Source organism: Olea europaea, chromosome 9, assembly GCF_002742605.1.
Source record: "Olea europaea var. sylvestris chromosome 9, O_europaea_v1, whole genome shotgun sequence".
Classification (NCBI taxonomy): domain Eukaryota; kingdom Viridiplantae; phylum Streptophyta; class Magnoliopsida; order Lamiales; family Oleaceae; genus Olea; species Olea europaea.
In genome coordinates this window covers 6,970,650-6,988,660 of record NC_036245.1, presented here as the reverse complement: position 1 = coordinate 6,988,660, position 18,011 = coordinate 6,970,650, and the positions used below count along the sequence as shown (strand labels likewise).

The following is an 18,011-nucleotide window of genomic DNA, read 5'->3' as shown; positions in this document are numbered from 1 at the left end:
TACAAGAAGAAGAAAAAAAGCAGAAATGTTAAAGAACAACAAGATTGAACAACAAGATTCCTATATACCTTGTCAGAGCCCTTAGAAATAGCCCTCAGTCTGAAGTCACTGGTAACGCACATGGAGGCATGAGAAAAATAAAATCCATTTCCATGTCCATGTTTCAACAACCAAACACTTGGCCATCCCCAAATCCAAGAGAATTTATCAAGAATGGAACTTGCTCAAGCACTACTATTGAAGATTATGGAGTACTACTCCTAGAAAAAAATCGTTTTCGGAGAGGAATAAAAACTGAATATTTAACCGTTTTATAGCCTCTTACAGATGGTTAAAAAGTTTTGAATTTGATCAGCACAAGGACAAGGTGAAGTAAAAAAACATACATACACTTATTCTCTTTTATACAAATTCATAGACAAAAACATACACACTTACTCTCTTTTATACAAATTCATAGACGTACTATTTTAGGCTAGGCCTAATAGATATAAGAAACATATTCAGTTGAAGTTGCCAAACATTCCATGCTAACTACTCCCCATGAAATGTCTACAGCTGCAACCAATTAGAAGAGCATGAAGTTTATCCCAGTGAAGTTGATTGTTAATGACAAAAGGTAAACATTTAATAAATAAACTTACAAAATTATGGCAACACTTACCAAACTTCATCTGCATAACCATGCTCCATAAAATTCACCAACTCATCAGCATATGCGATATCCCAATAACTTTGAAAACCCAGCAATGATGAAACTGCTTCAACATCTGGCTTCTCCTTGTCATAACAGCTCGTTGCAATAGGGAAATTTCACAAATTTTGGATAACTGCCTATAGCTCAAATTTTGGCAACAATAATTCCTTTGAACAAATTGTATTAGTGTTGTGGTCAAAGGGCATCACATCCAAATACAAGAAATCAATATTGCTTGTTCATTATAAGAACTCTCTATTGTTTATTGTGTGAATTAAATAGCAAGTTGTTGATAAAAAGTAAACTTCATCATTATTAAATTGTTATATTGTAACAATTAATCCAATCAAAATTCTTACCAATACAAATTATGCATTAAAAATTAATGAAACGCATAGGATAACATAAAGTAAAATCAAGTTCACGCATTACATTGACTCTCGCTAATTACAAGGTGTCCATTTTCTTCCGCACTCTTCTCATTAAAGAACATTAATTTACTAGCAAAAAAAAAAAAGAAATGAAAGAGCTTAATTTCATCGGCACGAAAAAACTTTAAAAGAAAGCAGCAATCTTATAACTACACACATTTACAGAAAATGAAATCAAATGTTTTAAGAAACATGAATCAATTTGTTACCAAAGAAGTGTAAGCATAATTTATTAATAGGAATACAAATATCGGGGGGGAAAAAAAAACAACCACCTGTTTACCCCAATTTGAAAGACAAATCACATGAACAAATTTTGAAAATTTCTTTCAGAAGGAATTTTAACATGAAAAACGGATAAATGTACAAATGAAGCCACGAAGTCAAATAGAAGCCAATCTTCGTAAATTGAAAGATGAAGAAAAAACCCTTAAAATCAGATAAAATCCCACCTCAGTAAATCGAAAGTACAGAAGATAAACTCATAATCAATTACTTCCCACTGAAATCAAAAGTGTGTAGAACAAGCATTTACTATATATGTACAAAAGAAGCCACGAAATCAAACAAAAGCCAGCCAATGTAAATCGAAAGAGGAAAAAATGACCCACTCAACAAATAGAAACCACAAAAGATAAACTGACCATAGAAACCAGAAGTCTATACAGCAAGCATTTAATATATATTGAAGTTTAATGTACAAATCCAACATAAAAATAACAAAGAATATTTAACCAATGAAGTCGAACAAGCCAATACAAATTGGACTCTGAAATCCTGCAAAAAATTAGCCACAAAATCTGAAAAAAGCAGCCTATGCGAAAGAGGAAAAATAATCGATTAAATCAGATTAAATCCCGCCTTAACTCATAATCAATCACTGTCCATGGAAACCAAAAGTATGTACAAAAACCATTTAATATTTATTAAACTTTAATATACAAATCCAAAAAAATAACATATAATACTTAACCGACAAAGTCGAACAGGACCATGCAAATCAAATTGCTAGAATCCTGCAAAAAATTGCAAATAAACAAATATTCAAGATTTCATCTAGATGGAAAACAAATCTTTAAAAAAATAAATAAATAAATAAAAATAAAAATAAAGGATAAGCCCATTTTGAATGTAGTAAGGAAGACAAATTTTAAAGATTTCTTCCATATGAAAAAGATGTACAAACGAAAACTCTCAAATCCACAAAGTAAGACAAAAACCAAAACAAGAACCTGTTAGGTCCAGTGAGATCCAGTAAGAAATAGTGAAGCCAAGGTACAATCCAAACGAGATCTACAAAAGAACAGAGAGGATCCAAAGGCAAAAGAGAGTCATCTAGTGAAACCCACAAAGAAAAAGAGACATTGCAGCCGACGTGCTGAACAAATGAAATTTACCAACGAAGATGTAAAACCCAACAAAGAAACAAGAGCATTGACTTCCACAAAGAAAGAGAGAAAGAATGCAACCAGTGTACAAAGCAGACGAAATCTCCAAAGAAAGACAGAAAATCCAAGAAAGAAACAAGAGCAAATAAACATCCTACAGAAGCCAGACAATCTATAAAGGAAAAGCCAGATGATCTACAAACGATGACAAGAGACCCAAGAGAAAACACAGAAAGCCCCCAGGAGAAACAATAAAAAATGAATGTTCAAGACAATCCAGACGAAAAGATTTCTTTACACCAACCGACCCATACGACTCGGCTAATCGGCTGACTTGAACACAGCTTGGCTTATATGGCCATTAGACTTATGAACAGTAAATCAAACTCCTTTTATATGTAGTTAGCTATAGAACTTGATAACTATTCTATAAATTTTTTCGCCTTTGCAGATTTCGTTGAATACACAAAAATCTACTTTGTCCATCTAAGCCAAGCACGTGGGCAGAGTCAATTTTAATTCTGCTGTATAACTAAGATGAAGTTACATTCATCCTTGCTCTAGTGCAAACACAAAGATGACGTTTATATTCTAAGAAGCAACATTTCTTCAAAGATTCTCAACTGAATATACTCAAGTGTTAGGCAGAAGGTCAAGACGAAAGTTAAAGCTAACACTTACCTCGGATCAAGTCAGCACCACCTGCAGGTTCATGAGAGATTGTAGGCTCCCAAAAGGTAATGGAGGCGTGCCAAAAATTCCTCGGCCGGACTGAGATTGGCCCTCAATTGAAATGCCAGAAGGGAGCTTGACTGCAAAAACCATCCTCGAACAGGGACATGATTGAGAGGGACAAGGGAATTTTTGTAATGAATAAAATGACATAAATCAGTTTTCTCATTTAAGTTAACACGTCCAAAAAAAAAAAAAAAAAAATTATTAGTTCATCAAAAGGCTTCTAAAATAGTTAAATAAAACCACCATCAGAAGTTCGAAATCACAACCAGCAGTAGAATTACATGATTCTGCTGCAATGTCAATACACTATTTGACGATGGAATATAATTTCTGCATGGGGAGAAGATCTTGGTAATTTTTGCAGAATCTCTTCGTCTTGCCTGTAATCTGTTCCTGGACTGACAACTATAATTAATTTTTCTAGGGTACTTGCATTTTCAAGCAAGTATAGTATCAGTTCAAGAGTGGGCAGCCCAAGACCTCTGACTCCTCGGTAGCCGGTAAATTTCACTGTCTTTAGACGGGGCAACATGATACCAGAAACTTTGCGGAATCGCAGAGTATCCCTCCTGCGGAAACACCTGAATTAAGTAAAAGCTGCAGGTATAAAGTTAGTGTACAGCGAGAATTTTGAATATGTATGTATTGATCCTGTCAAATGCTAAAATTATATATCCCCTTTAAAGAAGTCTGCAGCTTCAGCTAACCAGAGGCACAAATTTTATGGGATGAATGTTGGAGAGAAACGGAAATTTTACAGTACTTGAACAGAAAAGCCTGGGATTTACAGTAATATAACACAATCTAGCCTCCCGTTCTTTCGATGGTTTTGCTTAATAAATAGAGGCATACAAGATAATAAAAAAGAATAATTAGATAACCAAGAAAACTTTTGACTCTTTGATCAACAAAATCAGTTTTTAATTAATCAATCAAAAGCAAGGTAGTGAGATAATCTTACATCTGAGCAACCGTCACAGGTTCTGTTTAGAATTAGTGTCTCAATGCTCAGTGAATTGAGCAGAAGTCTAAATATCCCAGGTGTATCAACTTCATCCAAATGTGCAGTTAGCAGTAAACTTTTCCAACGCATAGGTGGAGTTTGCAAGCCAATCATCTCCCACATGGAAAGCATCTTATGTATATCAGAGAGAAGGGAAGAACAATCCCGTTAGGTTCCACATACCTGTCATGCAAATTTTTTTAAATATTCCCAAATAAAATGAGTTAAAGAGCATTTTTTGTTTCTCCATATTGGAGAAATCACATCTTAAACAGAAAATACTTAAAATAATTCGAATACATTTGAAAGCATTATTAGTTACTGCCATTTAGGAGCAAAATCAGGAATACAGAAACTAGCGAGACCATTTCTGTAGACATTAGCTTGCCGTATTCTCATAGAGATCACTGAAGGCGTTATGATGTTCTGATTTCTTTAATTACTTCATTTAAGATAATTCTAATAAGGTTTGTACATTTATAAGCATCATACAGGAATCCCGAGCACATTTCTAACCAAAAAAAAAAAAAAAAGAGCAGTTGAAAGAGTACTACATTCATGATTATCAAAACTCAGCTCTAAACACATGTACGAAAAGCATCATGCTCTTTTCAGCTCAGTTTGCTGGAGTACTAGATAAAATGGAGAACCATTAAATGGCAAATTTCATTGTATTTGGAATTTCATTAGCAGTGATTTTCTACCAGTTGTGATTTGTATATATGTAAACCATGAATGGAATGGAGCGAGCATGATTTAAGATGAACAAACCTGAATGCAATAAGGCCCCAGGTTGATTTCCTTGACATGGTGGAGGCTTTCAAGAAGTTGTTTTGCACAATGATACAGAGCGTACGATTAGTAATTAATTTTTGCAGTAACAAGAGAGGAGACATTTATCAGCTGAAAACCTCTGCCATAGGTAGTGCCCAGAATGTGAAGTGACTGAATATATGGCGCTGATATTTCCAACAGCAAATCAGAAAATTCAGCGTTACAATTTTGTATCACCAATGTTTTTACGCCTGCAAAGTTGATATTTAAATTCTTCATCTGACGGCATGCATTTATTTTCAAGAACTCTAGAGCAGGACTACCAGATAAAATCATTTCAATGGCGTCCTCGGTTAAGTCCACTGTCGAGATAGATAAACTCTTGAGTGATTTCCATGCAACAGCTCCGTTTAACCCCAAAATGCAATTCTGTAGGCTTAAATTTGTTATTGATGGGGCTTGATATACATGATGAGGCAATTTGTAGGGTCTGATTGGTGAGCACAAATGCAACCGTAAATCAAGATCTTCCACCTTATTTCGTATAGCCAACAAAATCCAGTTATCAACTTGGCTAGCATAGCATTTATTGTACATGAAATCAACAGCGAACTTTTTCATATAACCAGCCCTGTAATTCTCTAGTGTTCTAGTGATCCTCTCAACAAATGGCTGACTACTGGGAAGAGAGCAACGGTTGTGAAACATGAGTGTCGACAGAGAAGTCCAAAGGGATTTCCATCTTGTCAACAATACACTAGTATAAACTGCCTCCTGTGTGCTTAAAAAAGAAAGTATGTAAAGGAGTACCGAGTCATGTCACTTAATCGATCTACCATTACTCTCTTCAGCCTATTTTTCTGTGGTTGTGATGGAAACCACGGAATGCATTTTTCCATTATCCTTTCTTCTTCCTTTTTTTCGTCCACCCCTTGGTTGATGTTGCTATCAGACTCTTCTTTTCTATTTTCTTCCCCTACACAGTAAACTACATGGATCCCGTTCACCATGATTTCTATCTGAAAATAGGGCAAGAGGAGGTAGAGATATGCGAGGAATTGAAAAACTTTACCATGGACCAGGATCCTACAAAACCACAATATTCGAGACAACATATCATCAGTTAGAAACAACAAAGAAAAACCAAAACAGCAGAATTCACACATATCTCAGCATAAAAAGCAGCATATTCATATCAAGAGTCGCCAATAAGGAAAACCTGACTAGACACTTTAAGCTTGATAATTTACAGAGAAAAAGGAAAGGTACAGATTATAAGACATAGGATTAAGAGCTACAAATCATAGGATTAAGAATTACAAATCCTAATGGGTAGTTTCATAAATTAAAATTGAATGCTGAATTATAAAGTAAACAGTTCACAATGTGAAAACTTGTTTGCTAAGTCACTGAATCTAATACTCAGCCAGGTTTTCGGAATTGAGGGAGGGTATGGAGAAGATGAAGATGAGAAAAGCAACTAGACTGGATGGAATTCGTATCAAAGTTTCAAGCGGTTTGGACAAGAAAACTGCAGATGAGATCTTAGAGAATAAAAAGCTGCCGGATCAACTAAGGAAGAGCAATAGGGTGCCTTTACATAAGAATAAAGAAGATATTCAAGATACTACAAATTATAAAGTTATTAATCTCTTAACCATAATATTAAATCAGAAGAGAGGGTTGTTGAGCACAAATTGAAGTGTAATTCAAAAGTATTGGAGAATTAGTTTGGTGGTGACAGCAAGAACTTCGATTCAAACCATTTACCTTCTTAAGAAATTAATGAAGAAAGTATGGAGAAAAGAAACAAGATCTGCATATGGTTTTTATTAACTTTGAAAATTCCCAGGTCATGGTTTCAAGAGAAGTGCTACAGTGAGTGCTAGCGAGAAAGGAATTTCCCTTATATATACCAATAAGATTAAAATCAATTCTGATAAAGCAGTCATTAGCTTGATTTGTAGAGGCAGTAGTAGTAGAGAATTTTCTATCACTGCGAGGCTTGCATCAAGGTTAAGTCCCTATCTTTTAGCTTTTATCATAGATGAGCTTACAAATATCAGATGACTTTCGTAGTCCATGTTATTCGCTGATGACATAGTTGTAATTGATGATACAATAAGAGGGTTAAATATTAAGTTATAATTTTGAAGACGTACTTTGAAATTTAAAGGTTTTAAGTAAAGCCAAGCCAAGACAAAGTAGGAATAAGGATAACAATATAATAAAGAGGTTTTGTTGTCCAAAAAAATAGTTGCCTTAGGTATTTGGTTTATGATTATTGACAAGAGGTTTGAAGAGCATATAATGCATAAGACTAAAGTTGGTTGGAAGCAATGAAGGAGAGGTACAAGAATTTTGTGTGATAGGAAAATCCTATATGATTAAAACGCTAGTTCTACCAAGCAATTAATAGACCTGCTATACTTTATAGTACTCAGTTTCGGAATATTCACAAAATAAACGTGTGTAACTTCAAAAGCAGCTTTGTTCAGAATAAGAACCAGCAGCTGATGAGTTTAACCATATGTAGATGATCGATGGAGAAAAAGAGTAAATTATGAGAGTATATTAGACAGTGGCATTTAAAAAAATAAAAAAAAATGGATCAGAAACTTTATTTAAGGATTGGACAGGGCAATTATATTGGGCTAGAATTAAGAATGGACTAATCTATATGGAGTTATTAAAGGCCATTTTATTTATTTAAATATTGAAAAGTTACAAATCAAGATATATTAAAATAACTGTGCACATAATCAAAACCACAAAATAATTTTCTCAAAATTACATTAAGGATTAGTGATTATTGACTTACTGAGTATTGATTATTAGTGCACCCCATGTACTTATATTGCTATGCAAAGCTTTTTGACATATTTTTCTTTTTTAACAGATTCTATATTACGTGCTGCAAATAATGTTAAATCATGTTTATACAAACAGGCAGACTTAAGTTTATTTGCCATTTTATCTATTTACTAAGGAGACTTGCCTACCTTTTTTCTCTCTTGTTCATAATTGCGACAATTTAATTATTAATAAGATACATTGTGGCTATGTTTAGTTCACTGATCACTGTCCAGATGAGTCGAATAAGAATGATTTTATGCTCATATTAGCCACATCTATGCCTGGTACAACCTGACTAAAGTTTCAAAGAAGGAATTTTATCTAGTAACTAGTTTAGAATAAGAAATTGTTCAAGTATAAAATTATTCCCAATTATATAACCTACATTTTTATCCTAACTATTGTGTATAAGTTCAATTGCTAATCAGTTTTGTAGATCAGCTTACTGTAAAGGAGGAAATCCAAAACAAGAGGGTAAATGAGAAATTGAAAACATTGATGATCTGCTCGTATATGATTTTTCTTTTTCTTTTTAGCATGTGTGATTTCGTCTTTACAGAGCAATGATAACAAAAATAAAAAAACCCATACAAAATTAATGACGATTGAGGGATGATTACCTTCAACTGAACATTGATGGCTACGATGAAACCTCAAAATATAAATAAAGAGGCATTTGGTGTCTTTGATGTTTAGGGAGAAAGAAAGGAAGGAAATTATACAATTGACGGTTCTCATCAGCACATTATAACGCCAAACCCCCTCCACAGATGGTTAATGCGCCAGGGGGGATACAAAAGTAGTGGGTCCAGTTTCTTAATCTGAAAATGAAATGATGACCAAATACTTATAAACCGGGTTAAACCAAAGACCAATTTGTATCTAGCTTAATAGCATAACCAAACAAGATCTAAATGCATTAGAACAAAAATACCAAATTTCTTCTCAGCAACACATCAACTATGCACTATACACTAGACACATGAATAAAAATATAAATGCATGTGTAAGCAAGTGATAGAGAGAGAGAGTAGCAGATGAGCATATAACCTGGAAATGCAGTTGTTAACAATGCCATCATTTTCTTCATTTCTTGTATTTCTCAACCAATTGTAATTAAGTACTACTAATAGATTTATCTAAATAAGTGCCTAGCATGAATGTGAACCTCGGAAGTGTGTAAAATAAGTTAAGCCAATTATAATTTGCCATAAAATGATATTGGTGGAAATCTTCTTGGTATATCTTGTGCAGATAACTCCAACTTATGTAGTGTGGTAGGATATTAATAGAGGATTTTCATAAACAATAGAAAAGGAAGTTTTTGTCTATCCAATATGCTATAAAATTGGTTAGTTTATATGTCTGGTACTTTAAAAGAAGAGATATTGCCATGTATTAGACCTTGAATGGGAAAGTTTAATCACACACTAAACTAGTTCAGGGATTCCACAGCCCGGGTTGGGGGCTTCTAATGTTGGAAAATCTTATAATGCAGCAGATGTTATCAACCAAACCAGAGCACTCAACATGCCATCATAAAGTACCAAGACAGACATCAACCATAAGCAGCAGAAATACATCAGCAGCATCTTCATCCAAAGCCCAGTAATCAAGAACACATTAGTGAGAACATTAAACTTGATTCTTCAAATAAAATCCAAAAGGTCACAAGCACAAGAAAAACCTGCAACTCTGTGAGTGCAGTTGTCAAAGAAATCCGTGTGTTGTGTTCTTTCTTCTCGTCTATTTATTGCCAATATCTTCATAGAACTTGAATAGTTTGGCTCATGAAATAACCATTACTTCCTGCCTTAAATTTTGTTTGGAGTTTATTCTAATGATATTGTTAGTCATTGCCTTTTGTATCTAGATTATATGCTAAACAACAAGACTTCATTTTAAGTTTCTGCAGTTTTGATGAAATGAAAAGTATAATGAAATAATAACGCAGAGCTTCTTCTTAAGAATGAAGAGAGCAAGAATAATTTTTATTGTCAAGTCTCAATCCATTTCACATTGGCCATATATCTGAGCTCACCTAGACCAACCCAATTGGAGCCCTCAAGACCTATCATTTTTATTTTTTCTGATTTAGTTTAAGAACTTTGCAATACAAAGTTTCATTTTGTTCTACCTACAGTTACCAATATTCGAAACACCTTATATCCATTGTAAGGACACTGCGGCTTATCCACATCACTTCATTCATGTAAATGGTAAACACCAAAAAAATTTATAACCTGCAAAATTAAATCTGAATTTCCCTATACATACATTTATCTATTCAAAACAGGAAGGGAATTTTGCATATCATATGTTGTTCGACTACCCGTAGAGGTGATATTTCCATCCAATTCCAATGATAGTAAGTAAAGCGGGACAATTAATTATTTGAGACTTGTAACAAAATATAAATATCTCCATAAAAGAGAACTATACTTACTTTCTTCATTGATTTTTGCCAGAAGGGCAGTGTCTATAGAAAATAACCAGACATACATGTAATTTCATATGCAGATATAGTAAGGCGATATGTTGGCATAATCCATAGTTGATGCGAACAGAAAATCGGATAAAAGAAAATTAAAAACACAATTTCATTAACCATAAATATTATTATATCAACTTATTAGTACAGAGTCTAATTGAAATCAATACTGAACTAAAATACAGTTAGAAAAATCCTGGAAATTTTTTATCTTACAGTCGATAGCAGTACTGAACGGCGTGACGACTGAACCTCGGAATTGCGCGGCCGTAAAAGTGAATGGTGAAACATGGTCTTTTCATTATTCAGTGAGAGGGAGAACTGGGAGAGGAGAGATTGGGCATACGGGCTATAATCCGAGTTAATTTTCCAGGATAAATATATGTGTACAAAATGTGGTTGGCAAATTCTTTCACTTCCAGTCACATAATGTGTGGACCTGCATGTATTTAAAAATGAATTCCCACCCTATTGTGATTAGTATGTAAATGATCATACGAAAAAAATTTGTACATGTATCATTGTTCAATTTTCTAATGGTCAGTAGACTTCCATCCGTATCTTTAATTATTAGGAACTTTATGAGTTTTCATCATTAAATTTATCCAAATATTGGATGTTAATTGCTCACATAACATCTTCTACAAATCTTTAATGAAAATAGTGATGTGAATAACAAAATATACATCCGACATCTCGTCACGTCATTAACAAATTGCTTTGTCTTTGATTATTCACTAAACTTTGAAAATGTCTTAAATTGTTTATTAAACTTTGAGTTTATCGAATTTTAATCACTATAAGCATCTCCAAATAACTCTTTAAACATAAAATACTCTCTATTTTTAGGAGTCAACCTTTAAAACATGTTCCAAAAGGCTTTTTAAATTAACATTTTAATTTAAAAAGTGGAGAGTCAAATTCACTCTCTATAATAAAATGCATACAAAGTATTTAAATTTTCAATGTAGAAAAATAATATAATAATATATACACAATAAAAGAGGGACTTCATTTAGTACTGTTCATCTGTTTTTTTTTTTTTTGGTTTTTTTTTTGTTTTTTTTGACAAAGCCTTTCCGTTTTTCTGCAACCAATGTATATGTGTCAGCTATTTTACCTTTTTTTTCCTTTCATGCAACTCCCCATCTCTTCATAGCTATATCCTATCGTCTCTCTTTCGCTCTTCTTCCAACTATCTTCTCATCGTCATTTCTCTAAGCATTTTGAAGAATCGATTTTCACGGATCTTGGAGGAACTGGATCATATATCCGTAAGCTTACTCATAAGTGCTTCGATCTATTCCTTTTTCGTATCTCTCTCTTTCACTCTTCCAACTATCTTCTCATCGTCATTTCTCTACGCATTTTGAAGAATCGATTTTCACGGATCTTGGAGGAATTGGGTTCTTCGATTTTCACGGATCTTGGAGGAACTGGGTCATATATCCGTAAGTTTAGTTATTAGTGTTTTGATCTCTTTTTTATTTCCGTGTATCAATTTATTATTTTTTCAGATTTTGGAGTCGCATTGTTTAATTTATGCTGCTTTCGGGGTTTTCCTTATTTTTTTCTTGATTTCATCTTTGAAGGAGCCAACCACAAAATACGTGCAATAATGTTTACGGGATCGTTAGGTTGTTGTGTATTTGTTTTTTAGTTTCTTCAGATGTGGTTTTCAATAAATATGTATAATTACGCTTTACGGACTGTTAAAGAGTTTTTAGTGTTGTGTATGTGCTCTTGACTTCTTTCAAATGGCCTGTGAATATGATTTTTCTTGTTAAGCATGAGTTTATTGCCAAATATTTTTACCCTCTCTTGCAAAATTGAATTCTAACTACCTAAAGTCTGTTATTTTGATGGAACGCCTTTTCTAGGCTTCCTTTTTGTTCCTCGGAGTTTGATATTCATATTAGATGAGTTCATCTTACGCTTTCTTTGAGTTTTTTCCTTTAATTTTCTATATTTATGTGAATGTAGTGGTTGAGTTCATATTTCGATTGCTTTAATTCTTTTTTTTGTACACATATTTGTGATGTAGTTAACAATCCTATAAGCTACTCTATACATGGATATAATTTTTTTTTTCCCCATATATTCCTCGTTATGGATTGATAAAAAATAATAAAATGTTTAAATATGGTTCACATGATGGCTTTTTGATCCTTATTCGTTTAGTAAGTTATTATTCAATGTCACCAATAGAGTATATCGTATTTGTTGGTGTAAATTTTGTTGGTACACTTCGATTTAATTTTTCCCCTTTACATGATTATGTTTTATTGAAGCTTGTACCTTTTCATTGTGTGGAAGCATATATATATCTGGGTTAGCAGTGCAACAGTTCTGACCATTTTTTGTATGTAATGTAATAAAAATCAGCTTTTGAACTTTTTCAGTGAAGAAGCAAGAATGAAAATCCATTTGGTATCTACACGACATCTTATGTTGTAATTTTTTTCCTTTTCTTGTTCATTCTTATGTGATTCTCAAAGCACATATTGTAGATGGCGTAGGGGTGTGAGAAGAAGACTATTTTTTTTAGACTTAAAATACCAAGTATAAAATGTTGAAAATAGAAGTGCAAAAGGGGTCGAACACTGAACTATAGATGCAATTTATTGTTAGAAATATAGTGAAAATATAGGGATTATCTGGATTTATAAGTTAGGCGGTGTAGATTTCATAATCTTGAAATAAGATGGCTACTATTGTCTTCTCCATTATTGTAGTTTAATTGCTTTCTTTTTATTTTATTTTTTATTTAAGCCTTCTTTATTATATATTGGGTCTTGATAAATTATATTTTTTGATGTTCATTTTAATTTACTTCTCTTTTTGTTCTCTTTTTATCAGGAGACTACTATTGATTACTAACTATCTCTTTCTAGTTTTCTTAATCTTTATTTGCTCAGTCCCTTTTTGGCTCATATTAATTTTCATTCTATTACATTTCATTTTTCTTTTTCCTATTTTCAACTACACAATCTTTCATAAAATAATATTACACATAAATCGAAAACCTTTTCATCTTTTTCAACCACTCATTTTTCAAAAAAACTATTCCACCCATTAATTTTTCCACAAAATGGGGGCTTAATTTGTTGTTACTAAAATTTCATAGAGGTAACTCTTTCTCATTAGCTTCTAATGGTACATGTCTTGTGGCAATTGTAATAAAGTCAACTGTGCAGATTTTGGTGAGACTTTGTCATGTATTTACTGTAAATATCTTTCCGCAAAGGTTGTCCCGAGTTAATGCTCACTAGATTCCTTTCCAGTACGAACGACAAAGAAATGCCTTGTTAAACTTCAAACACGTTCTTCCATATCAATCTTTCTTCTTAATGATAATGAACTCAATCTCCATTATCATAGGGCAAATGCTAATGTACAGTTATAATATGCAAGTGGAATCTTAATTGCAAATGCGATTGGCGACCCTGCTGAAACACTATTGAAGTATGATGCTGAGACTTTAATGAAGCACTCTAAATCATTAAGTGCATATATCATTACCTAACTATGTTAACTTTATCTATCAATGCATGATAATAGTAATTTTTCTATCCTCACTTTCAACAGGGAAGTGATCCAAACATTGATTAATTCATTCAAATGGATCCTGAAGAAGAACATATCTTTTATGTCAAGATCACACAATTGGAGCCAAACTCTACTGCATACAAGTATGAAATTATATTTGTCTTCGATGCATTCTCTACCATTGCTGATAGAATAGAACAACCAAGTGAGAAAGACATAGGTTTATGTCTTGCATAGGCAAACATCAATTATGATAATCACAAAGTTTCACCAACATCAGCAAAGCGATCACTGTTCTAAACTTCAAGTGAGCCAGTACTTTCCAACGTAAAGCTGAGCCAAAAATTGCTACCTCCAACTCAGAAAATGATCAAGTTACAATGAAGGGAAAACTCGATTAAACATCGTCGTGTATATTTGAAGGCAACATCAATACTACTACGTAAAAGTTTGATCTGCTTATTTTGCAATCATCTAGATGATTCTACCGCAGCCAGTTCTGAAAAACTTAGTTTTATTTTGTTGCACTGGTTACAAAAACTTTATGATGCTTTTGACTTGTAACTTCGGTGTATTTTATAGCACTACTTTTGCATGAAAACTTTTCCATGAAGATTAAGCTTTGTAAGAATGTACAAACAAGTTTCATGATGCTTTAGCTCGTAACTTCATTTTGATGGTGTATCAATGCTTTTGAAATGTATAAATCACCCTTTGCTTGCTCCCGAGAATGTTATTATGTAGTTTGTCTTAGTCTTTTACTTAAGATTCCTTTGGGAAGCATTAACCCAATTTTTTTTCTTTAAATTGATTCCTTGATAATGGCTCTCTTTTTGACATTGCTGATAAGAAATTCTTGTATCATGTGTGTTGCTTATGAATGACACACTCTTTTCTTATAATATAGCAGTTTTTGTGTTGATTGGTTCCAAGAAAAGTGGTCAGATTATTGCATAAATAGAATCCTGTAAGAAAGCACTCCAGTATGGTTATGCCAGAATGTAAACTTAATCTATACAAGTTTTTGTTTGATTGTAGTGTTCCATTTCTGCCTTGCCAATGTAACACACATTTTTATCAAAGAGTCATTGAATTTGTTCATGTATCATTTATTTTCCTGCAAATGCCCAAGGCCTTTGCAATTTTTTATGAATGGTTTGTTTCTACAATAATTTTCTTGACACAAATTATTGTGTTTTCGGCAGACACTCCAATGTGTAAGTATATATATTGAACCTGGAAAGTATAAAATATGAACGTCAACTCTATTTCCGTAGGACACTTTGATCCCATTCTTTGTTTGCATCTAAAGATTTTGGATAACAAAAGCCTTTTTTTGTGACAATGTTACTAGCCAACATTTCTTCTCAGAGTATAAATGTTATCTTAGAATGTGTTCTAATCTGCCTTAATTAAACTATGAAGCTAAACACTTATCTTTCATCTCGAGAATGACTAACATCACTCCACGCTATTTACATAGCCAACTACATTATGGCACGTGCCTTGCATATGCGCCCCACTAGTCTAGTGAAAAGTTATTTAAAATAAAATATAGTGAACAATCATAGCTATTTTTTGAGAATAGTAAAAATAAGATAAAATTGCCGCCACGGTACCAAACTTTTTATTTAGTAGCAAATTTTGTCCAAACCTTTCATTTGAGCCACCATGAGTATCAAACCTTTAAAAATTTTGTAGCTCAAGTCCACGATAGTTTGGCCACCAAAACCGTCAATTGGACCATCAAAACCATCAATTGACTCCCAAAAGTAAAAACTTCATTATTTTCCCAAAATAAGGCAGGAGTATTTTGGATAAAACACATTTTTTCTATTAAATCAAAAATTAAAAAATAAAACAAAAAATAAAATCAAAACCCATCCCCATATCCTTCTTCTCCACCCTCAGCTCCAAAACCAGTCCACCTAATTGCCACCGCCGATAGCCACCCCAAGCCGTTACTGTAGCAGAAAAATAGATCACATTAACATCATAACCGTCACAGTCCCAAATCTTTTCCACTACAAAACAACACATGACTAATCCACCAAAAATCAACAGATGAAGTCCTATAAAGATATCAACATAAATCAGAGTTTTGGAATGGATTTTTCAAAGTTGAAAACAACAATTATTGACTCTTGTTCTATTGTTCGATCTGGTTCCACCATCACTGTCATCGTCTCTCCTTGGTCCTTGCATTCTGTCGAATGATCACGGATTGCTTGCAATTGGAAGCAGAAGGTTCATTTTTTGGTGAAAACAAAGACAATATGCATCAAGGATTTGACCTAATCACCTCCAATACAAGTTCAGGCAATGTGGTGGCATGTAGGTTAAGAGGCCGTCCACCGAGCTCCAAAAACAGGGCAAAATCATCGGTTATCATAACATAAAAGAGCACGAATATGCTTAGAGCTCACATATTGGGAGTCAGCTATAGGTGGGATTTTTTTAGGCGGTGTTCCTTTATGCAAGGAGGAGGCAGAGAGGAATTTGGGTTTTGAGTGGATCAGGCACAGTCAACAACGTGATTCTGCTGTACTCCTGCTGCAGCCAGCTCTATGGTTTCAAAATGGCTAGAGGAATCAGACGTGATTGGATTGGAACTTGGATTCGGGTGGTGGTGATGTTGTAGTTGGGTGGCTGTCGGTGGTGGCGATGGCGGTTGGATGGAGTCGTTTTGGTTTTGGTTTTGAGAAAGAAGAAGAGAGTAGGTTATGATTTTATTTTTTTTGTTTTTAAATTTTTTATTTAATTGGAAAAATGTGGTTTGTCCAAAATGTCCCTGCCTTATTTTAGGAAAATATATTTTTTTTTTATTTTTGGGGAGTCAACTGATGGTTTTTTGGTCAAATTGATGAAAATCATTATTTTGGACTCCAATTGCAAATTTTTTAAAGGTTTGGTACACACAGTGACCCAAATGAAAGGTTTGGACTAAGTCTCCTATTAAATGAAATGTTTATGTGATCACAATTATTCTTAAAATTAAGTATTAAATATATAGAGTATGTTGGAGTACTTTAAAATTTTAACTCTCTAAATTTATAGATGCTCTTTAAACTATAAAATGTGCTCTTTAAAAATAGATAGATACATTAAAAATTTAAAGTGTCTGTCTTTGCTCACTAAATTTTAAAATATTTTCGATTGTTCACTAAATTTTGAAAAATGTCTTTTATTGCTCATTGAATTTTGAGATCGTCAAATTTTGACTACTAAACTTATACAAAGTCTCCCTATTGTTCATTAAAAAATGTGTATCACATGCACGAGTCGCCTAAAAATAATAAAGTGGACAAATAGGGTTTTGATTGCCGAACCTATGAAAAATGATTATTCAATTATTAAACTTAATTTAACATATTTTTGGAGAATTTTAAGCTATCTTCATCATTTGAAAAATTCAAATTTATTGTATACTTCATTGTTTAAATTAAAATAAAATAAAATTTAAATTTTGCAATGAAATACATAATAAATTTAATTAAATGAATTTTATAACGAAAAAGACATTAAATTTAATTAAAAATTTTTATTTTTGTAAAGAAACATACAATAAATTTAATTAAATGGATTTTATAGCAAAAAACACAATAAATTTAATAAAATGGGTTGTGTATTTTAATTAAATTTATCGTGTGTTTCGTTGCAAAATCCAAAATTTAATTATATTTAATTTTAGCAATGACACGCTCAATAAATTTGAATTTTTCAAATGATGAAAATAACTTAAAGTTCTATGAAAATATGTTAAAATTTAATTTAACTACCATGTAATTAAGTAATTATTTCTTGTGAGATTGACAATTTGAACTCGTTTGAGCATTTTATTATTTTTATGTGACCCATGCATTTGCGATGCACATTTTTAAAGAACAATAGGGGGACACCATTTTTATAAGTTTAGTAACCAAAATTTGACCACTTCAAATTTCAGTGAGCAATCAACGATGTTTTCAAAGTTCAATGAGCGGTTGAAGAAATTTTCCAAAGTTTAGTGAGTAATCAAAGACATGACAATTTATTAATGGTATGACTAGCAAAATATGTGCATTCCGTGAGCCATATTGCAAAT

General features: G+C 32.8%; 1 protein-coding gene and 1 long non-coding RNA gene across 2 annotated transcripts; both read right to left on the bottom strand.

Annotated features, from left to right (window-relative positions):
• Positions 1 to 220: 220 nt before the first annotated feature.
• LOC111399873 (F-box/LRR-repeat protein At3g03360-like) lies at positions 221 to 5,850 on the bottom strand (the record flags this gene model as incomplete). Its single annotated transcript, XM_023027362.1, has 6 exons — positions 221 to 558; positions 665 to 2,144; positions 2,361 to 2,421; positions 3,198 to 3,851; positions 4,216 to 4,389; positions 5,029 to 5,850. A coding segment is annotated over one exon (735 nt), but the record flags the coding sequence as incomplete, so codon positions are not given.
• A 96-nt stretch (positions 5,851 to 5,946) lies between these two features.
• LOC111399531 lies at positions 5,947 to 10,798 on the bottom strand. The gene is made up of 3 exons (XR_002703719.1): positions 10,595 to 10,798; positions 8,508 to 8,708; positions 5,947 to 6,117 (listed from the first exon to the last, which is right to left on the bottom strand). It is a non-coding gene; the product is annotated as an uncharacterized LOC111399531 (long non-coding RNA).
• Between the last annotated feature and the right edge of the window lie 7,213 nt (positions 10,799 to 18,011).